At 37.7% G+C, this 24,616-nt stretch overlaps 1 protein-coding gene across 1 annotated transcript in view; it reads right to left on the bottom strand.

Annotated features, from left to right (window-relative positions):
• LOC122798137 (dual 3',5'-cyclic-AMP and -GMP phosphodiesterase 11A-like) overlaps positions 1-19,687 on the bottom strand; it is a 757,362-nt gene extending 737,675 nt beyond the window's left edge. Inside the window, exon 1 of the mRNA XM_044066848.1 lies at positions 18,863-19,687. Coding sequence (XP_043922783.1) covers positions 18,863-19,687 — 825 coding nt within the window. The remainder of the gene's footprint in view (positions 1-18,862) is intronic.
• Between the last annotated feature and the right edge of the window lie 4,929 nt (positions 19,688-24,616).

A 24,616-nucleotide genomic window follows, 5' to 3' on the forward strand; every position in this document is an offset into this window, starting at 1 on the left:
CCAAACCTACACCAAGCTACTATATGAGCATTTATATAGCTACGTGGAATCAGGAATACCTGACAGGACAAAAGCCTCCTCCTCAAGGAAGAGTAAACCTGTCTGGTTGATATTTACAATAAATAAACTCTATAATAAAAGGAAAAAAAATTGCTGTCCAGGACCAAGAAAGAGCAGGTGCCTAATTAGAATCAATCTCTTCTTAGCCTGAACAAGCAAATAAGAGCACAAGTGAAATCATCCAAAGCAAACTTTGAGTCCAAACTGGCCACATCTACTAGAGATGATCATAAGGCCTTCTTCACATATATCCCCAGTCTCAAAGGAAACACTCAGATCTGCTCAGAACTGGTGGTCAAGGACACCACATACACAAAAGCCATAGATATAACCAACCTGCTGGCAGACAGGTTCAGTGAAAACTTCACCCCGCTGTCCCCCCCATCAGTAAATCAGAACATCCCCAGCACATGCTCCCCTCCCCTTATCTCTAGGGAGCAAGTCATCATTGCCCTCTCAAAGGCAAAAAATACAGCCTCCATAGGACCCGATAACATCCAGGCTGCATCCTGCATAAACTCAGGCAGGAACTTGCAGCACCATTAGGCACCCTATTCAAGAAAAACCTGAGTACCGACTTTGTTCAAGCCGAGTGGAGAACAACCACTTTCATCCCTTTGCACAAAGGTGGAGAGTCCACCGATTCAGGAAATTATAGACCCATCAGTCTAACTAGTCTGATCTGCAAGGCCATGGAATGGATTATCATGGACGTAATTAACAAGGACATTGGCAACCTCCAAACACTCAATCCCACACAGTTTGGTTTCATCAAGTGGAGGTAATGCCTGTTAAACTTGGTTGACTTCTTTGAGACAGCCGCCAAAGCCATGGATGAGGGGAAGACAGTGCACACTGCCTACCTTGACCTGGCCAAACCATTTGATACTATTCCTCACTTGGGTATAATAGATAAACTCTCTCAACTAGGCATCGATCCATATGTTACCAGACAGGTAGCAAACTAGCTCACTGATAGAACCCACCTAGTCAAAATAGGGGAAGCCACCTCAAGCAGTAGACGCATAATGAGCGACATACCCCAGGGATTGGTCTTGGGGCCTCTGTTGTTTGGGATATACTTTTCTGAGGTGCCTATCAAAACCAGTAGGCTATGGCTGACCAGGTTTGCAGATAACTGCAAGCTGGGCACTGTCATCAATTCGCCTAGTGATGTGAACATCCTCCAAGATGGTCTCACCCATACAAATGACTAGTGCCAGAAACATGGCCTCAAACTGAATAGCAAAAAATGCATCATCACCCCCTTTGGGGAGAGTGATGTTCCCACAAATTATCACATTGATATCAAGTTCCTAAGCATGAAATCAGTTATGAGGGACTTGGGCACCCAGGTTGATAGCAACCTGACTTTTGATCACCATATTAACTCCATTGTACAGAAGGCTTTCTACATGGCCCACCTCATTAGGAAAAGTATCTCATCCAGGGACAAGGAGGTCATAACATCTCTGTAGTCTTTCATTATAAGACCCATTGTTGAGTACAATGCCCCTTTTGGCATGTACCTCACAAAGCACATGCAGCAGCTGAAGAGACCACAGAGGTACCTCACCGAGAGAATCCAGGGCCTCAAACATCTGCCCTACATAGACAGGCAAAAAGCCCTGCCCCTCTACTCAGCCTCATACAGACATCTCAGATGTGACCTCTGTCTGGCATGAAAAGCAATCTCAGACCCTGCCTGGATGGGACTGCTACATATCCACAAGTCAAGCTCCACTCGAGTAACCCACATGTGCGACCTCAATCTGGTCTGTGACATCAATAGGACTTGTTGGCAGGAGAGATTTGTATCCCAGAAACTCCCCCTTCTGGGGAATAGATTCCCTCTCCACTCCAAGCAGAGTACCTCATTATTCCTTTTTAAGCTCAACCTTGATAACTGCATGGGGAACAGAAAATACACCCCTGGGATTTGACCTGTGTCCCTGCTGGACAGGGGCATTGAGGGCTGTCTTGTTGGAACATGAGCTAAATTCTTTTCTAGGCTTATAAGGGCCTTAGGACCAATAGCCTAGTAACTTCCTACGATCCTATAATATAATGTTCAAATTCCCTTTCCCCTGCAGTAACACATTAGTACCTTAAACATATATATGTATATATATATATATATATATATATATATCAGATATATAGATAGATATATATATATATATATATATATATATATATATATATATATATACACACACACACACACATATATATATATATATATAGAGAGAGAGAGAGATATATAGATATATAGATATAGATATATACACAAACATATATACACCGTATACTGCAAGTGGAGTCATCTTGGGAAACTTTGCCAGCACCAGAGGAGGTAAGATCATGTGACTCTTCAGGACCCTCCATGGACACTGTTGAGGCTGCCTCCTTTACTAGCCTTGAGTAGGTGTAGAAGAGGAAAGAGGTGACAGTAAAAGGAGAGATTTCACAGAGGTCATTCACAGAGTGAAGGGACTACTTCTTGCTAAGATCATCAACCAAGCTATCAAAAAAAAATGTCCTTAATAAATAAGCAGCTGGGGCTTCCACGATGGCTGCACATTGATCAACAGCTTAATTTCAGCTCTCCTGGTGTGAAAAAAAGAAATGGAGATAAAAGAGTGCCATTGAAGCTTATATTTGTATAAAATTCAGTTACTGGCTTAGCAAGTACAGCAAAGAAGAAATCTAGAGAACCTGAAAAAATCAAACAGAAAAGGTGAAGAGAAAACACTGGTTGAGAAGAATCCTGCAGCTGTTCTGCAAAAAGCAGTTCAAGTTTCAGCTTTGGTTCAAGACATGACTTCCAGTAATTTAGAGGACAAAATAAATCGAATGCACTCAGTGATTGTTAAAATAAATGAAACATCGAAGGAATATATCAACTCAAAAAAACAAAAGGCTAAAAAAACAGAAGATGCTTTAACTAGCTATTCAGATAAACTGATAAAACTGCAAAAATCAGAGGCTGAAATGAAGAAAAGACTGGCTGAGTATGAAGCTTCTCAAGAAGAGCTATATACAAAAATAGTACAGTTAGAAGACAGAGTGTGCAGAGAAAACCTGTGATTTTCTTTTCTAGCAAAGAGACTGGAAAGACAGATTTTTATAATTTTTGAAAGCACAAATAAACAACTGGACTGATGTTCCACAGCAGGATTTGTTAATTGAAAGGCACATTGAGTGTATGCTCCAAACCTGACCTTGAGAAAGCAGCCAACTCATATTAGTAAAGATGCAATCATACCAGCAGAAAAAGGTGATCCTGACAAACTTATGGCAAAAGGAAAAGGTATCAAAATATTGCAGAGTGCAGGGAGTTTGTAAAACATGATTATTCACTGTACACCAGGCAGAAGAGAAGCAAATTTATCCCAGCAATTGGGAAAGTTGAGAGGGAGGTGACAGACTCAAGCTGCTGTGTCCAACTGCCTTTAGAGTATTTTTCCTGGAGGATCAAATACATCTTTGATGTACAACAGACTAAGGAGGAAATGTAGTAGAGAGTCAATTATCCAAACTAATTGGGATCTAGGATAGTTCGTATAATCAAATGTATATTGAACCATAAAAAAACTGCAAAAATCTTGTTTTTTTTTTGCATACTTTTCAACCATTCAGTGATTTCAGTGGACAAAAAACACACAAAAAGAAAAATCTGGCAAAGCGAGACTTTCCACTGTGTGATACCTTAAACCTCTTGTATCAGAGGCAACATGAGATATATGCAAATTACCCTTTAAGGATATCACGTGTTTCAGCTAAATGGCAATTCTGAATGTCTATGACTTTTTCTTTTACTTTTACTAAAGTCTATTTATGGACAATTTCAGGCCAATAAAGCCAAACCCTCTAGCTGTGGGCATGCATGTTTCTGTCTTCTTATGGCATCATCAGCACAGCATAAGAGGAATGTTTGACTTTTGGAAACACTGAGTTGTCATACCCAACTGATATCCATAAACATTAGGGTATCTACAAAATTGTAAATTTTGTAACAAAAAATGAGCCAGCAAGCAGAAGGAGAATCTGATTTTCATTCTTCTGACAATAGAGAGACTTTGTCAGTGAAACCTTTTCCAATGTTCCAAAGGAAAATGCTTGAGAAACAGAAAAATAAACACAGTAATTGACTAGAAGAATCGGGAGTACTGTGGAACTGAATCACGGTCAACTGTTGGGAGAAAGAGATGATTAGGAAGAAGACCAGTAACACTAAAATTAGTGAATAAATGCAAGGTTATAAAGCACCAATCACATTTGTGAAATATGGCTTTGCAAATAAAAGTGGCTGAGAAAACACTGGACTTTTGTTGACTTTAATAAACCTGTTGGTGGATTGTAAAGCACATACACCAAATTAAGTCTTTGATGTTTTGAAGGACACTAAAGGTGAAAAAAAGTAACTGTAAGCAAAAAAAATTCTGTTCTTATTAGTATTTCTATAAAACATTTATGATATAAACTGCATGTGATACTGTAAAGCAGTATTGCATAGTCTGAAGTGAGTGGTATTTTAGTGGGGGAAGTCTTTTCAGTGACTGTTGTATGTGTTACAACTACCTGCTTTTAGTTGTTTTGTGTTGTTTGGGTGGGAGTGGGGTGTAAAGTATACTAATTATATTATATGTAGAACTAAGATGATCATTTCCCTTGTGTTACAAGGTTGAATGTCTAGATTAATGTCATTGGCTTAAGCTATAAACATGTTTTTGTAAATAAATAAGCTTGAAAATAAGGCAAAATTATGAAAATCATGAAAAATGCTAAACGTCTTGCATCTGCAAAGATATTAGTTTATTTCTTTCCATTAGCAAATGATCTCAATAAGGGACAAGAAGTCTGCAGCTTAAGGGAATTAGCCAATGGAGTTCTTTACATTCTGTTCTTAGTGGTATTTACAAAAATTCCTTTGTATATCTGCAAGCTGTTAGCTGTTTTATTTTCCCCATTGCTAACTACTTTTACATGGAAACAAGCTGTCTGCAGGTGCAGGCAATTAAGCTTGAGAGCCCTGAGCATTCTTTGCTGATGGAAATGCAAAATTTAAAGGTACAATGAAAAGCAGTTCAATGAAAATAAAGTTTGAAATTATAGGATGTGAATAAGGGATAGTAACCTCTTCAGCAGCTAATGCATTTAATAGAACAGTGCGTGATTTAGTTTTATTTCTTCAGGGTACATTTTACTATTTTCTGAAAGCATAAAAGCTGTTTTAACATCTGGGAGGGGAATAGAGATAAGAAAATAACAAACAGCAACCGGTGTAAGTGGGAGCTCAGGCTGTAACATGACATTTGGCACAAGTAAACTTAATTTTAGATTAAGTAATACCTGTGGGTGCAGTTGTTGATTTGGGGCAATTGCTCCTATCTGAAGGGTTACACATCATTTATTAAATGTACATAGTTTTGTGTGTTTCTTCTATGTTAATAGGGGATAGTTATGTTTAGAAAATGTATTTAGAGTTTGTTTGAGAGTTTTCATTAAAGCAAAAAGTCTTAAGAAATGTCACATAGGTTTAACTGGAGGTGAGAAAAAACAACTGTATAAAAGACCAGCCTGCCAAACATAAGTATGTGCCTTTAAGTCAAAAGTTGGAAATACGCATTCAAAAAAACTGTCACGTATAATAAGTGGAAAGAATAGCTTTTTACCATAATGGGTACTCTATCTGTAATATCTTGGAATGTAAATGGCCTTACTGGTGTACACAAAAAAGGAAAGAGTATTACATTATATTAAGAATGCACAGTGCAATTAGCAATGCTGCAGGAGACACGTTTGGAAAGAACTGAGCATGTGAATTTAACAAAGAAAGAATTTCAGGATGGATATTTAACAGAATGTCAGGGACAAAGGAAATGGTGAGTATAAATACTGATTGCTAGAGAACCTCCAACAGTGATAGGAGAGGGAGAAATACAGTAATAGTAGTAGTAAAGGTTTATTGGCAATGGAGTAAGGTTATGCTGGCATGTAGTTATCGTCTACCAAAAACTGCTATTATGGAGCTTAAGAAAATTTTGTGAGGAACAATTAGCTTTCAGCAGGGAATATTACTCATATATGGGGACTTGAACTTGATTTGCAATATGAGAATATATCAGGGGGACATAAAAAGGAAAACATAACAAAAAAGGATAAGTTTCTGAAGAAGTTTATGAATATATTTGGTATGGAAGACATGAATTCTGTAGTAGGAACTCATACAGAATTTTCATGTTATTCCCCAAGATATACTAACTGGGCTAGACTGGATAGAAATTATATTTCACAGGAACATGTACATTTAATTGAAAGCTTTCACACACATCCAATAACTATTTCTGATCATGCACAGATAAAAACTAAGATAATAACGCAGGATAATGAAGTAAAAAATGAGACACTGGCACTTTCCCACTTGTCTGTTAAAAAAGAGGACTTTAGAGAATGGGCAGTGGAAATTATTCGAGAGTTATTAGGGAATATAGAAATTTCCTCGGAAGGAAGAACTAGTGTGTAGTATAAAATGAAAATGGAGTTTAAAACAAGGGTAGAAATAAAACAGAAAAGGATATGGTTAAGAAGTAATAGGAATTATTTAGGTGGGCTGGCAAAGGCTGAACATTTGCAGAATAAGGGGACTCTTACAGAGCAAGAAGAGGAACAACTGCAGAGTGTTAAAGAGAAAATAAAGGAGCAATCAGATAATATGCATGAGTTTAGAAAGATTACTGTTAAGCAACTACCTTTTGATAACAACTGCAGAACACAAAAACTTTTAGCAGAGCAACTTGGGCAACAGAAAGTAGAAATGGTTGTCACCAAACTTGAGAAGCCTATGACAAGAAAAATAACCAGAGATCCTATAGAAGTAGTAGATATATCATGCAAATGTTATGAAAAATTGTATAAAACAGAGAAATGTGGAAACCAAGAAAGAGCACAAATGGAAATATTTATGGAAGACTTAATTATGCCAAGATTACAGGAAGATAAAAATAATAAAAGAAGTTATCTCCACAAAGAGACCATTCACTAGTGGAGTCCCCCGTGGTTCTGCACTGGGATGTCTCTTGTTTGGCATCTACTTTTCTGAAGTTAAAGCCAATACCAAAGGGCACTGGCTGAATAAGTTTGCAGATGACTGCAAGCTAGGAGCATTCACTGAGTCTCCAAATGACTTAGGCATCTTGCAGGAAGGTTTGTTACAACTACATAACTGGTGTCAAAATCACAGTCTGAAACTAAATGCCAAAAAATACACTATTGTATCCTTTGGGAAGTCATCTACCCCACTTTCACATTGACAATACACCCCTAAGAGCTGACCCAGTTGTTCAGGATTTGGAAACAGTGACTTAACTTTTGACCAACACATGCTTATTGTTGTAAGAACATTCTTCTATATTGCACAGCTTATAAAAAAAAGGATTGTGTCTAGCTCTAGGAATGTCATTGCCCCCCTTTACTCAGCCCTCATTAGGCCAGTCATTGCATATAATGTCGCCTTTGGTATGTATCTGACTAAACACATACAACAACAGGAACACCCACAGAGATACCTTACTAAAAGGATGCAAGGCCTAAACAACACGTACTACATGGACTGACTCAAAGCCCTGTCACCATACTCAGTATCCTACAGATTGCTAAGAAATAAGCTGTGTCTAGCATACAAGGCATCCTCCAACCCATTATTGATGGACTTACTGCACATAAGCAAGTCAAATGGCATCAGGAATACTCAATCTAGAGATCTAAACCTCTTCTGCGACATCAGCAGAATGGTTTGGAGGACAGGTATATTTCGTAGAGGATACTTCTGCTATGGAATAGACTCCCCAGCCACATGAAACAAAGTGCATCCTTGTCCATTTTAAGTGCAACTTAAATCTAAGGATGGGAGACAGAAATTTTATCACAGGACTGCTCCCTGTAATACTAATGGACAGATGCAGCTCCTAAATGCTTTATCTAATGCATGGACCCCCTCAAATTATCTATGGTATGATCCCAGTTACTCTCATTAGGTGTAATATATAATTATCAACCATGGGATGGGTAAGGTGAATATATAACCAAATGGGATAGGTTATTTGAAGCAGAAAAAGGGAAATTGGATAGGCTTAAAATGGCCCACAAGGCAATCAAGCAAAGTACTTAGCTACAAACCTATGAATCTATAAGGCTCAACATTTAATAGCTAAGGTAGGATATGAGGTAAAAACTGTGATATATAATCATCTCAATGTTGTATACCATTTTGAGATAGTTTCAAGTCTTTTCTGAGTATAAAAGTAATGAAGGTTAAACAAAGACTATATCAATAAATTATGTACCCATTCATGGTTCAGTGATAGCCATATTTACAGGGGACATGATAAGATGAAGTGTTTAGGAGCATGGATTAAAAGGCTTCTGTAATGGCAGCTAAAGATATCTGGGTAGAGACTAAAAAGATAATACAGAAACTGAGAATATGCAAACTTGTTTATTGACATAGATAGATACAAGCAGTGAAAATGTTTTTAGTCCCTTTAGTTTTATACACAGGTCAGGCATATTTTTATCGACCAGAGGAAAAGTTGTGCAGAATAATTAATAAAAAGTTGAAGGAAATTTTATCTAGGAGAGAAAAAGTTGTGCACAATAATTAATAAAAAGCTGAAGAAATTTTTTTAGGTCAAACAGGTCAAGAGTTAAGTGGGATATGTTGATCCTCCCAATAGAACAAGGTAGTTTGTGGTTACCTGATTTGAAGGGATATTTTAAAGGTACATATTTAAGGTTCATATACATAACACAAGCAGAATTTTATAATTTAAGGTGGAAAGGGCTGATGGTGAAGCAGGGTGGGGCAGTTCAAGAAATAAGGAGATAGTGGGATTTTAGATACAGATCTTTATGGAAAATAATAAATACCATACAGAATATGATATTCATAAAATTGCAGGAAGTATTATAAGAAGTATGCCAACATGGGAATAGAGAAGAGATTTTTGCCAATAGGGCTGACTGCAAGTAGGGGTATAGAAAACAGGCAATAACGGGATAGAATTTACTGAAGAAAACTGGCAAAGGAACCAATGTACTGGCAGCAAATAACTAGAGACGGGAAAGGTAATAGAGTGAGATGAGGCCAAGAAGAAGTTTGACCTGCAGGTTAGAGACTGCCTTCCCTATCAGGGATTGATATTAGAGTATAGGCAAAGAGAAAGGGATAGAGAGCGCTAGGTGAAGGCATATAAAATATTGCATGATAATTATAAGAATGAATCAGATGAGGTTAGAAAAGATTTCAAAGAGAAACTGGAAAAACAATTTACAAGGGAACAATGGGAGGACATGCATGGGCCTCCCAGATGTGCAACAAGACCCAGAGGTTTAGGATTTTTGTTTGGAAGTGTTTGCAAAGGTATTTTGTACCCCAAGCAGACTCCAAAGAATTTTTCCTCGGGTAGATAGCAAATATTAGAGGTGTAATGGGTAAGAAAGAGGCAACTGGGGACATATTTTTGAGAGTGTAATTAGCTGACAGATGTAAAACATTCCATACACAGTACTTTGTCAGAAATACTGGAGGATCACATGGCTGTAACTTAGGAAATTATCCTTTCGAGCTGGGACACATGTTCTGAATTACCTAGACATAGTAATGCCTTGACTGCCAAAAAACAATTGCTAGAAAATAGAAATCAAAATCTAAACCAACTGTATATGAAGTATTGACTAGCATAAAACAAATAAAATAACTGGAAGAGTGATGTTTAGAACAGAGAAAGAGCAAATTATATAGAAATAACTGGAATTTGTTGGAGAAGTACATGCAGAACGATATTTAGCAGAAGGAGGAGTGAGGTTTTAGGAAAGGCAGGAAATGAGTGATTTATTTAATGATGGACTGAAAGACAGTTGTTATAATGAAAGAAACTGTGTAATGTATAATATCTGTAAATGGAAAAAAATGTTGATATGGTTTGTTTTATTTTCTATTAGTGTATGCATGCCTATGCCTTAATATTTACTGTAATAAAGTTGTTTAAAAAAAGAAATAGGCAGTTGGGATCTTGTTCAAAAATTCCTTCTTTCAGTAGGCTAATCTGAGCCATACCATTCTGTAGAAGAACATACCTGAGCACAAGCATCACTTCAGTCATAATTGCAATTGGGCACAAAGAATGACACTGTGAAAGCCAAACACAGAGTCTTGCAGAGATCCTCTTTGCTACCAGACTCAAGGATGTCATCAGGCTTATCCAGTACCTTCATCATTAACTGGCCCTGGAAATTAGACAGCTAAGAAGAATCATGCCAGCTACAATCGTCTCTTGCTACATTTATTCCCAGCTCCAGACTCTCTGTCTGGCAGCAAGGTGGCAAACTGTTAGGGTATCTGAGACATACATTGGACCACACAGACTGTATAACATTCAGCCCTGAGATGCTCAGTGAATTGCTGTGCTCCTTCAGTCAGTAGCTTGTAAAAGGTGTTTACTTTCCTGTGGCCGAGGGTGTAGAGTCAGGGTGACACCAGTCCACTCTGATAGCATTCACGAAATCAAAGTGTAGCAAAACCAACTCCTCATGTACAGGGGTGTAGCCAGAGATTCACATTTTGTACTCAGACCTAATGTTGCTGCTTCCAGTACCCACTTGTCAGTGTAGAAATGTACTCACCCCTCAAAATGCTACCCCAAGATACATGAAAAGATGTACTTTCTTTTCAACTGTTACAATTAACTGCCATACAAAGCTAGTTATAGAAATGTATTCCTTTGGCACAAGAATTGTTCATGAACTGCTATACTGTGAATATTCATTTACTCAGTTCTAAACAGTTTGTGCTTTTTTAGTGTTGACATTAGCATGAGCTGCTCAGAAAAACTGGACACATTTCAGTACAGTGAGTATGCTTACCTACATCCTTGCTCATGTAGGTAGGAGAGGCCTGTAGAAAGCTCTGTGTCAGTTTCAGACCGAACTCCCGTATTCAAGCTGTGATATGTTAAACATCTGCATGATGGTGCAGCCCTGAGATTATGGTGCTATTGAGGAATAACCAAATGGCCTGAACTCATCTGGCACTGCAGGCCTGACTGAGCCTGGCTGTTGACTAATGAGAATCATCCCAGTTCCTGAGTATCATCAGTCCATGACCAGATGACCAGATGACTATAGAGATCAGTCTCCAAGATGAGGATGGTAACAGGGTCCAACGGATCATGCTAAGATAGGGTGGTACAATACATTTGTCATGCACCACTTAGGTGAAAGCTAACAGAACTCTTCCTTCAGTCATGATGTCCTTGATCAAGGTTGAAGACTAGTTTGGATTTCAACCTTAGACAAACAAGTGTGAGCTCACAACCTGAAGGGCTCAGGAACTGGCTGGACAAAGACTTACCTCTTGGAGGTTTAGAAATGGTTCTGTTATTTCTGTATATGTTACTGTGGTAATAATGCTCTGACTTGTGCCTGAGGCTGCAAGGGTCTCCATGTCAAGAACTCTCTTCCTGCACAATGTTCACAACATATGGGCCAATATCTTCAAATGACGTTGTCAGTGAGTAGTCAGTGTTTAGATCTGGTGCTAGTAACAGTTGTCAAAGGCACATTCTAGCCAGATTTGTGATTATTTGTCAAGAACTGCTTGTCAGATGGACAAAACAGTGAAAACATCACTGAAAGCCACTGTCAGTGAATACAAAATAAAGCTTTTTTGCAGGGGGGACCCTCCTACTCCCCCTGTGTGGGGTGGAGACCCCCATCACCCTAGTGTATATATACCGACTCCACAGTCGCATAACAGTGGAGAAAGGGCAACTCCTTGTGTCTTTCAAAAATAAAGCCATCTCACCGTTGTCAGTTTGACAAACAGTGTTTGATGAAAATACATGTTCCCCTCTGGTCCTGGATAGTACAGGCAACATTGGTGTGAATCTAGTCTGGTAACCTGGTAGCCATGTGAATGTTTATTGTGACGTTTAATCATGTTACTGCAGACTTTTACTAACAGTCACAAGGAACAAGAGCCAAGTTTTCAGAGTAGCTAAAATAACTGGTGAATTCTGGGATGTTCACACTTACGTAACAGCATGTTACATTAAGGTGTGCATAGCTACAGGTCAGCAGAAGTCCCTGAATCTTGGATTTTTATAAAAAAAGTACTTAATTCTTCATGATGAAGATGAAATCCTCAAGCAAGACTCCATCAGAGAAGGCCCTCTACACTAGGTTATTATTAGGAAAGACATTCTAATGGCTGAGGTATACAAAACAACAGTACAAGATGTATAGACTAAATGTGTGTTTACAACTTCAGATGAATGGACACAAATATACTTATAAAAAAGGAAACTGTTGCATATTGTCATATAAAATGTAATGATACATACCCTTAGGAAAATCTTGGTTTAAATGTAAAAGCAAATATATAATTCAAGTGCTGCCTGCAAGATTTATTGTCTTAGAGAAAAATAAATCATTCTTATGCAACAAAATTATAATATAAAGCATCCAACTGCTTTACTACAAAAGGAAATACCATAATGGATATTATTCATATTAAAAGAAAAGCAAAGAAATAATGAATAGCAATAAGTAATGTTTGTTGAACAGCTGTCTTTTTATAAAAGCACAATATGTTAATGTTTTGGCACTTAAAGTGGAAGGTTAAGGCTATGCTCGTTTAACAATGTGCTTCCTTTAGTCTAGGGAATGACTCCCTCAGCCTCATTTGCAAGTCAATTAACTTAACAGTACTCCCATTGCACCACCTTACCTAACAAATAAAAATAAGGACATCACCATTAAATGTCGTAACAGTTTAGACAGCAAGAAATCAGTGTTATATAAGGCATGAATTAATGATTATGCAGAAACTGAAAAAAAAACGTTGTTTCTAAGGACTGAAGGATAATATCCGGGATAAAACCTTTTGCAAAAAATTGGGAACTGCTTAAAAATAAAATAAAATAATGACCAAAAGGTCAATATATTTGCAACAATAAACCACTAAAAAAGGAATAGAAATATTTATAAAAATAAAATAAAAAAATGAGTAAAAAAAACCCCAAATATATTTGTAACAATAATCCACTATAAACAGAACACAAATATTATCTTGCATATTTAAAGGTTTAATAAGTAAAAAAAATAAGTATACATAAAGAATGATAACAACCAGGACAGTGGATTGAGGAAAACATACATGGAATTAATTAAAACTATAAGAAGATTATTTAACACAAACTCAGTAAGAGAAAATGGAGACTTGCCATTGAAAAAAGATTATACAAAAAACACATTTTATTCCTACATTAATAATGCAAGTAAGGCTAGCTACATCTGGTGAATGAACTGAAAAAATAATAGCTAATGCAGATAGACTAGCCCGGTCAACAAATGTAAAATAAAATAATAAATAAACTTTTAAATGCATCTGCTGAAGGAAATGCGGACAAGTCAAGAGTTTAGAAAATGCATTTCAAACATATGTAAGTGGTCCAGAAACAGTAATGAAGAAGAAATATTTGAAATCTTGAATAAATTAAACATAAAACAACAAGCTTAGATGACAACTCATGTAGAGAACTAAGCATTAAAGAGAAATAGCACCTTGATAAACCAACATAATACTAATCTGTACTCGGGTACTGAAAGTCTGAAGACTGGATGGGTACATGGATTAATCCCATATATAAGGGAACAGTAATTTTATATACCCATTAGTTATTTATCTAATATTAGTAAAATAACAGAACAAATACTAGAAGGATTGAAAAAGTGAAAGAACACAATATACTTGCTGATTACAATCTACATGATTAAAAAAAATTAAGAGCAGTAACTATTTGTGAACATCTGTTGTGGCATAAAAATCTGAATTCATTGGGTAGTAACTTTCCAGTACCCTTTTCAGATTTCACATTCATTTCTGACACTGTAACTTATGAAGAATTGATAGACAAACTATTTAGACTTCAAGTCCCAAGCTATACTGTATAACTGATAAATACTTTATTGGTCGATACAAAGAAAGCATGCTGCAGAGATGTATTGAAAAAGGACTAATCTACAGATTTTGCAAGCAATCCATACCTTTTCATTATGTGTGCTTGCACAATGATGCTCAATAATGCTATTCCAGCAAAGTCCACTGAATTTACATAAAACACATACCAAAATGCGCATGTCTTCTGGGAATATTGCAATTTACTGCAACTTTAGTATAATGCTGCTGTTAAGGAAATAGTCCATGAGCAAATCCAAAGTCAACAATGATTTTAGTGCAGGTAGAATAAACAGAATGCACTTTTTTGATAAGGAGTTAATGTCTGAAACCAAAGCATATAATAAATGAATCTTGCAAGATAAAGGTGGAATGATCAGCTACATTGGCATTCAGAATATCAACATTAAAATATTGAAACAATGAACGTCAGCATGTTTTGTTCATGCTCCAGGGATTACCCAGGAGAAGAGTAAACCAAATACAAGTGTTTTTGCAGGGGGGGACCACACCCCTAGCTAAATATATAAACTAACTCTAAAATCACACAGTCCCTGGAGAAATGGAATATTCTCCTACTGAGGGATTGCTGATCTTGCATACCTGTCAACCTGTGCCTGCACTGACCAAATGGTGTTGATCAAAAAAATGTTGATGTAGCTGGGCATTTGACCAACTGCCTGCAACCCAATTACATCTATATATGTGTATATGTATAAATATATATATATATATATATATATATATATATATATATATATATATATATATATATATATACACACACACACACATATATACCTATATATATATATATATATATATATATATATATATATATATATATGTATGTATACACACACACACACATATATACCTATACATATATATATATATATATATGTGTGTGTATGTGTGTACGTGTGTGTGTATATAAGTAAAATATGTGTGCAAGTGTATATATGTAAAAAGCTTGTACCAAATTTACACAGTACTGTTAAACATTTACATAGTGAAAATGAACAGATAGTTTGTAAGTATTTACAGACATTGCTTTACAAACGTACTGTTATTCAACATGTATCCTGTGACTATCTACTTTGCACACCTGAAAGACATTTCCATTGTCGTGCCTTAAAAGTGACTCAGGTGCTACACCACTCATGCATCATGTACAAGGTACACTAGAATTGCTAGAGCGTTATTTTAAATGGTAGTGGAATCTATACTTTTCTACTTTATTTTTCTATATCTCCCCCCTCCCCCCACCTGACAACCATCAGGCCCACCCCAGTTACATTTGAACTCATTTGTTCTCTAGCTGTGGAGGACATCTTGCCAGATTCCCAAGAAGCCATGCAGAAGTGCCACATCCAGGCAGCCACCCAGAAGTTAGTGCTCTCACCAGCATCCCAGCAATGGCAGCCTTTCTGTGAAAATAACCCCCCCCCCAGAGGTTATGTGGGCACATGCTCACATACATCTCTACAAGGATCACCTATACCCCCATATCATGCACATGTGTGCTCCTTCAGGCGTACCTAGTAAAGGCTACCATCACAGGTTTGGGTGGTCATGCCCATACCCAGCTGCAGTCCAGCCCTCTCTCATGGCCACTTTCACCCACTGGTTGAGGCTAATTCATCTAACAATGCAACTGGCATAGCCAGGCCAAGGCTTCCCTTGTCTGTCAATCAAGCATCTGAGCCGCTACTTCAGCTCAGGTTGGAGCTGTGATAAGTGATTCATCCCTCTGTGCACCAGCACAAGCTTATATTTTTCTGCTGTATAACAACATTCATTCATTTGTTCATCTTTGAAGATCTTCTTTTATTCTATTTAGGATCATTGGAGAGTCAGAACCTTTCCCAGCAAGCAAGTGACATGTGTAAGGCAAAGAATTAGTCCCAGGTAGGATGCCAGTCCATCACAGGAGTGCATACACACACACACACACACACACACACACACACACACACACACACACACACACACACACACACACACACACTATGTGCCTTTTGCTGGTTTGGAGGATTAGCAATTCATCTATCAGCATGTACTTGAGATGTCGGAGTAAGCTCAAAACCCAATAAAATACCCACACAGACACTTAATGCAATGCTTTTGAGATACCCAAAAGTAATATTTTAATTCTTGCCACAGCTAAATATTATGACAGGTCATAAGAAGCCCATCAACTGGTACTCCAAAAATAATTTTCCACAAAACAGAAAAATCATCTCATAAAACCTTTATTTTTTAAGGAATGTAGGGTTTCCACGCAAAGTATTTTATGGAATGCAAAAATCTTTATAAAGTGAAATGGAACATTTAGGACAACATGTCTTTGCTACTTTGTAATCCAAAACAGCCATACTTTCTATTAACACACACACACACACTGATGTACATAGTACTGTATTACAGGACTGGTACTAGCACATCGAACTCCATACAACTTATTATCCACTCACCTTCACATTTAAGGTGATGAAAGCCTGCAGTGAAGGTGACCTTACAGTACCAATACAGTAAAGTAGTAGTGTCAATATAATGATGACTTGCTCTGTGCTGTAGGCCGGTGTGTGTAAAATGAGCACATAAAGGGAATATTATGGATAGGGGAGTAGTGAACATTGTTCATCTAATTATCACTCCTCTGCATTATGCAATGTATGCTTTGCTGCTTTATAACATGATAACAGAGAAACCACTGTGTTCTTCAAAAGCAGATTTTTAAGTTACTAAACTACACACATATCAAGTTTATATGCAAGTGTTTGCTCCTCCTGTGTGTGTGTTTGGAAACTGCAGTATGGCACTTAAAATATCCTCACACCCCAAAAGCTCATTTACTTCCACAAATAACCTGTAGGAGGAAAAAGGGTAGATATAGCATCTAAAAAAGTGAGTGCTCAAGGAAATATAAAAGATTATGTGTCACTTGACCATGAACACACTGCTTTAGCTCACAATCATACACAGAAAATTATTATAACACACAACTGATGGTAAGTTCCAGCTGCACCCCCCTATGAAGGTCCACACACACTTCCTGCTCCTCTGCATATCTAAACATATTAACTTTCAGATTACACAGCAGTGGGGATAAACAAAAACATTACCATGCTTCCTTTACAACCCCCCATGCATAAATGTCAAAACCTAATGCCTGAAATACATAAGGGCAAAAAAGTAAAATGCAAGTTCTTTTTGCAGGAACAAGCCCCCTTGCACCCTTATGTGTGGAGGAAGCCACCCACACTCCTGACCAGACATCCAACTCCATGGTTACACCAACTCAAAGGAGAAATCTCACAAAAAAGGGAATCACTGCGGAGCAATATTTCCACTCAAAATTACACGATGATTTCGTATGGAAAACAATGATTGTCACTGTATTTCTTGGTGTTTTGTAATTAACAAGAAATTCCGTCTTGTTTACCTGTAGAATATCACATTACGCTACTGTACGCCGATCCTGCTACAATTACATGGCGATATATCAGTGCTGGAAATAAAAAAAAACTTTTATCCGCCCCCCCCCCCCCCCCCCAAAAAAATGCAGTTTTCTAAACATGGTGTTAGAATCTCTTCAGTTCCAAACCTTGCGTTTCAAAATTGGTCTAATTTATGAATATGTTAAAGCTGAGCAATATTTCCACGCACAGTAGATTGTTTCCTTTCAAAGCTACATATGTTGATTTGCTAAGCAATGAAAAATAAGGGGTACTTTCTCTAAAAACACTAAATATGCATCTAAACAAAGCACCATTAATTTAGTATATGATTACAATATGAGATTATGGTCAGCTAAATGTTTACAACTTTCAATTATTCGGTAATTACTATGACAAAAAGTTTTGCTAAAGCGAGACCAGGAATAATTTTGCAATCTAGAAATTATAGTACTCTGTGCAGTCATTTAATTTGGATTTTGCATCATTACTGATCTGATTTTATCGTCTATCCTTGTTTACAACAGGAAACATTTTAAGGACAGCTAAGTGGGCACGACACCATGACCTGAAGGTGAGCATTTACTCGTTACCTGGCCAAAAGCAGCACTGGTAAAACAATTGATTTGTCAAGAAAAAAATGAGCAGACGAAAGCAGTCTTTTGGAAAGAAGTCTAATTCTGCGTACTGTATGGAAAACAAATATTTGTGTGTGTGCGGGCGTATATTGGGGGACACCACGGTGACGACACCACTACACAGGGACCATACCTCTCAAGCTGTTAGCATGGGACGTGTGGGCCAAGCAGTAAGAAATGCAGGTACGCGAATAAATGGAACTGTTTCACATAATGTGCACGTACATGACTACCAACAGTGCTCTGTAAACGGAATTGACAATACAGTGCATTCCAGGTAATCGGTTATCTGGTATTCATGGACCAGGCAGATTGAGCAGTTATAATTCCATTACGAAAAATTGTGACAGTTGAGAGGTGTGCGGGGGACTGAGACATGTACCATTTATACATAATAATTTAACATAATCAATTCTTAAGTCACTGTATTAAGGGGAAGGAGAATTGCCCTCTTCACTGGCCTCAAGGTACTGGGCCCATCATATTGCGCAATCTCTGTCCGTCTGTCATTTTCAAAACACGTATGTTATTCTACCAAGTTTCAAAGTGTGTAAGAACATTTGAAATCTTCCCCTAACTTTGAGCCTTTGTGCATGTCCAGAATTCTGGTGCTGAAGGGGTTGAGGGGGATACTCAGAAAACGAACCCCCATACTGTATGGGTCATACATAAAGTTGTTTTACCTGGTATGCATTCGAGATATTGACGGTCTCTCCATGCTCAGCCACATAACCAATTATACCCTTGCCCCAAGGTACTTGCACTTCGCTTGAATTTTCCAAACTGGAGGACGGTAACACCGTGGTCCCAGAGTGTACATCGAAAAGCTTGGACACCAGGGTTTTTTTCTCAGGAGACCCCTCCACAAGAAATAAAGAGCACCTGTCGGCATTCACCATGATGCACACATTAATAAGGATTTTATAACTAAGGCTGGTCAAGTCGAGATCGTTTGAGATGTCCTTCACTAGTTCCAGAAAGAACTCGCGTTCCCCGGCCTCTTTTAGGCGGTATTTGGACTCGCTGGCGGCCGAGGTGCGCCGTGGTACGCAGACTCGGGACTCGAGGAGCGCGCTGAGCAGGTGTGCGGTAGTCGGAGGCAACGAGCTAGCTTTCCTCAGCAGAGCACGCCCGCCACGCCGCATGCCCACTTGGAACTCATCTTGGCAGCTGGCACGAGAGCTGGCCTGTTCGTCATAAGTACGATGGACTGTGAGCGCTCTCGAACGTGCGAAATTTCGTCTCAAGATCTCCCACTGGTGAGATATCCGCACCTGCTGCTGTTCGCTGCTCGCTTTATTGATAGGCTCTCCATCACTAGAGTTGTTTCTCAAATGTAGTTTGCTATTAGTCTCTGCGTTTAATGAAACTTTTGACTTCAGCGCTTGGTGTATGGATAGCCATTTATCCACAGAATCAGATTTCCCCTTTCTTAGAAAATAGTCCTCAAACAGCTGAGGATGACTGTCTAAGAAAATTTCAATATCCGAAAAATCAAATGTAGTCATGTTTACCGTTTAGCTTAGGGTCTACTTATTACACTGTATTAAGATCCGAATCTGTCTAGCTTTTCAGTTTATCTTCCACTGGGTTCAAGTTCCGTTGCACAAGTTGCACAATAACACTATTACAGGGTGAGCTCTATATGCTAAGAATTTATTATGAAACACTATAGCTGCTGGACGGTTAGACTTTCAGATACCTAGTCCCAAAGAGGGGGACGCGTTTTGCTGAAGTGACTAGAAAATACGTTCAGTTGTGTTTGCTTTGCAGATTAAAAGATCCTTGAAGCAGCATGTAATTTATAACCAGTCGATGTCAGATGGGAGACCAGGAGGTCTCTGGAGAAATTAAATATCAATGTAGAGAAAAAAAAAGCAGTCTTTGCAAAGGCCTTATTTTGTGTGGTATATATCATATGCATTGCAACAGTATATCGTGAAAATTAATTGCTCTTTTTTCACCTTTTTGGAATATTGTAAGGTTGATTAGAAGCTGATGTTGATATAGATCCCGGTCGAATTGTTGCTGTTTTGCCTATAGTTACTGCAGCATTTTGCTTAATTATGAGTGGCATATTTTTTATCATCTCTTCATGTGTGTGGCTTTAGTGACCTTGACAAGCAGAGAAGTAGCCTTAATTTCTAAGAACATATGCATATCATGAGGAATTATTGCCATATATGTAGCAGTCGCATTTCTATTTACCTAAAATTTGTCCTTCACTCCTGCCCTGAGAAATGTAATTCTTCCAGGGTAACTTAATTTACCATCTAGTGAATACACACAGAGGATACTATTCAGTATAAGTATAAAATATTTTCCAGGAAATTACACTTGGAGAAGTGTGAATTGATTGTTGTAACAGGTGTTACACATTATGGTGTGTGTGTGTGTGTTTTGAGTTTGTGAAGAATTGGAGAACCACACTGTAAATATTTACTTCTAAGCTTCATAAAAAAAGTTTGGGTAAGATGTTTTTAATTTAAAATTGAAGCTAAGGTGTTTACTTTTAGAGTCATGTTTATTTTTGTTGGTACCCTAATTTCCTTCTGGTGTGAGGTTATACCTTTCAATATCTTAGAGCAAGAAATCTGGACAAAGCCATAAATAAAAGTGGGATGAGAGTGCAAAAATAGGGACAATTTTTAAATCTTGCTCTTACAAACTTAGAAAGTCAATAGAATAGCAGGTTTTGCATTAGCACGAATCTTCTGAAGGGTGTGAAGTCTGAAACTCAAATGTCTGTCATTATTTTCTAACTTTAATCTTTAATGATTTGCAACTAATTTGCCATAAAACCACAATTTTATGAAAAATGGACCAAAAATATGAAGCAAAAATCTGGACATTCTGTGAAAATCTGTACAGTTGAGCGGTATGTGTGAGGTCTGGAATATGCTTCATTTGCTTATGGTTGTAATAATGTGCTGCTTTAGAAGCTGTGTAACATTGGCAGAACTATATTTAATTTCTGTAAAATTGTCGAGTTTTTGACGTTACATGTATCTTCCATGCATTACATAGAAATAAAAACAGACTTGACTTATTTAAAAGTTTGGACTGGGTAGGCAATCCTAGGCACCGGTAGTACCAAATAGTGGCACTCAAGCACAGTTTGCTCTGCAGTCCGCTGGGGAGTAGCAGAAGAGTAGTTTGTTGATCAGTGACATGATAATCTTACTTTTTTTTATTTTCCTGACAGGATTCCTTGTAAACTTGAATAGATTTATTGACTCTAGATAATGTTAAATATAGTCAGTGTATGGGCATATCCATGTATTACTGCTTTCAGGGGTGGACATAGGTAAACTGTCACCCTGGGCAAAACGGCTCCATGGGGCATCCCGGCCTACTCACACTACCCAGATTACTTTTTAATTCCTTTTTCTCACAGTTTGTCCTACTCTTTATTACTTTCATGCAGTTATCCATTTGTTTAATATCAAAGCAAGACTGGATTCTGATAACGGCGGAGAAAACATTTACATTAAGCCACAAGGGTTCTAAATGCTCTGAGGTGAATTTTACAGTTTTTCAAAACAATCTTTTTAACCAATGATTGTGTGAACAAAAAACGTAATAAAGAAAGAAATTCCATATTACTCATCAACTTTGTTCTTTTTTTCTGCATCCTTTCAACACGCCCTAACTGACCAAGAATACATTGCAGTAACGAAATTAAGTTGGTGGTCTGGGGGCTACTAGGCATACAGAAGGTGTGGGGTTATAAATGCTCTGAGGTGCATTTTAGATCTTTTTTCCCCAATTTTTTGAACCAATGGTGGCCTGAACCAAAATCACGAGCATGAAAAAGAAGTTCAGTCTTACTTTTTATTTCAAGGAAAAATTAAGCTGTACTTAAGTTTTAATGCTCAAAGCTGACCAAACACCACTTCACAATAAACTGAAAAGATAAATGCTTGCGAGTATACATATATCATATCTGGGAATAGGGAGTCACTTTCTGTATATCCCCCCTGTTGTTAATTGGGATTAAAAGTAAGGCACAAATGCTCATAGGCATGCATTTCAAGATGCTGCTGTCATATTTATATACAACATGCCTTCTCACTCCTACCCCCAAAAGAAAACCACCTTCTCTGCACCCTTCTGGTGTCAAACTGGGACCTGAAAAAAAATGAATAGCACATAACATATTTGATGGCAGAAATATGCAAACATCATGCTTATTTACTCTCCCCCAAAAGATAATCACCTGTATGTACATCAGGAATTTGATTATGAGGAAAATGGAAAAAAAATCACAATGTTTCCTACTTGCCAGTCCTAGACAGTACAGTGCTCCTATGCAAGTTGCAGTGACCCTCTATGCACCCCTCTGAAGTTTGTGAGGAAAGTTAAAGAAATACTGATCAAAGTATTACCAACAATATTTGGTTGTTCACTGCCAGCAATATTGTAAAATAATAATAGTAATGCCTATTTCAGCTTGCAATTTGTCTCACCTCATCTGTCCACTCAAATCACAAAGCCAGAAGTATTGTCAGAATATCTGGTTGATCACTGCCAGAGTAAAAACAGTAATAGCACTTAACTCACCACACCATTCTTCTCATCTTTGTCCAGAACTCTGCAAAAACTCCCTAATTTTATTTCTTTCTGTAAATAAAATAAAATAAAAAAAAAACTCATTTAGGCAGCTTTGAGCCTACATTTGGAGGTTGCAAGATCTTTACCTTTTGGTTTGGATGCTCCTGTGAGCTTGCAACATAAGATGACTTGAATGTTGTCAAGTCAGCTGGAACAATGCCCCTGAAGTGCACACTGTACCACAGGTGTATTTTCTTTTGGCTGGTGCAACTGCTATATTTTTTGTTTTTTAGTGTATACTCTAGTAACTAAATAAATCGAGAATAAATAAATGGAGAAACAGCACCCCTAAAAGTATGGTGCACTAGGCAGTTGCCTAGTTTGTCTGTGCATAAAACCAGTCCTTACTGCTGTATATTAGAGCATCTTGATAAAGTAGAACTTATCTTTTAGCACTGTGATAAAAAAGGAGGGTGCTTATGAATAAGATTGCCAAGCTTCCACCAGACTAAAACCAAGAACTGCATTCTACAAAGAATATTATGAGCTGTATGATATCAGTCCTCATCAAGGAAATGTATAACTGGTCACTTTATTAGTGAAAGTTGTTTCCTAATTCTACAGTAAAGGCTATGGGATTTATCTAACATATGATTTTCACATATTTTATATGTACTTGACTACTTATCACAACTCTGATACACATTATCGGCACTGTCAGCATAGCTCTCAGCCTTCCATCTCCAGAATATGAAACACACTGCATCTCACAATGAGGAACACATGGGCAAAATGTGGAGCACTTGATAACAATTTCAGTTAATAAGCTCATAACTTGCTTATTAACTTTCTGCATACTTTATATTCTTTTGTTGAATTAATATACTTCAGTGTTATTCAATATTATTTAGCATTGTTAGTTGCTAAAGGTATTAATGAATATGTTCATAGGTTCATAGGTTCATACTACATCCCAAAGGGGCATTGTACTTGATTGTCACCAGAGGTTTTAAGGCAGGATCTCTGCCCAAAAAAAAACTGGGTAGGATCCAGTGTCTCCAAGGTCCTTTTTTCCTTTTATCTTTTCCATCCATGATGATCCTTTCCATAGCTTTGCAGACCAAGCTAGCTTATGGGGGGGGGATAGTTTCCAGGGTCACCAGAGGCACCACACTTGGTTGGGGAGGGCTGTCTGTTGCTGCACTTCTTTTTCTTTGGGTACACTGTAGTAGGGCTGAGATGAAACACAGTAGTTTTATGTTTGGTTTAGCTCTTCTTGGAGTTCATGCTGCTGGGATTGAGATTTTTATTTGGGGGGGGGGAGGAGGGGAGAAGTTTGTCAGCTGTCAGCTGGGCAATGTGCATGTTCTGTGTATTGGTGTATTTTTTTTTTTTTGAATTGGATATCTAAAGCATATCCCCCACCCCCCCAACAGGTTAACCTAAAAAAAAAAAAAGCCTTATATCTTTAGTGTGTGTCCTGTATTTTTTTTCTCTCGAAGCTGATTTTTTGAGTTTTTTTAGTTTTTTTTTTTTTTTTAATACTGACAGTCTTCCCTCCTTTTTTTGATTTTTTTTGCTATCATGTAGTAGCTTCCTCTTTTATTGTATAGTTTGTTTATGGCTGGGTCGTCTGGAGCATAGAGTCCCCATGTTGGTGATGATCAGGTCCAGTATGTTTTCCCTCTTGTGGAGTATAATGGTGTTTGGAGAGACCTTCATATTTTCCAGTGTTTTCAGGATTGATGAATATCGATACTAAACCTTTTCAATGTAGAACAGTATGGAGCACTGAATTTTTAAGACTCAGAACAAGAAATGTTCCTTATAATGAGGTGCACTTGAGAGTTATGACTATCGGTGGCTGGACAGGTACCACGCTT

This window comes from Protopterus annectens, chromosome 3.part1, assembly GCF_019279795.1.
Source record: "Protopterus annectens isolate FY-2018-M chromosome 3.part1, PAN1.0, whole genome shotgun sequence".
Lineage (NCBI taxonomy): Eukaryota > Metazoa > Chordata > Ceratodontiformes > Protopteridae > Protopterus > Protopterus annectens.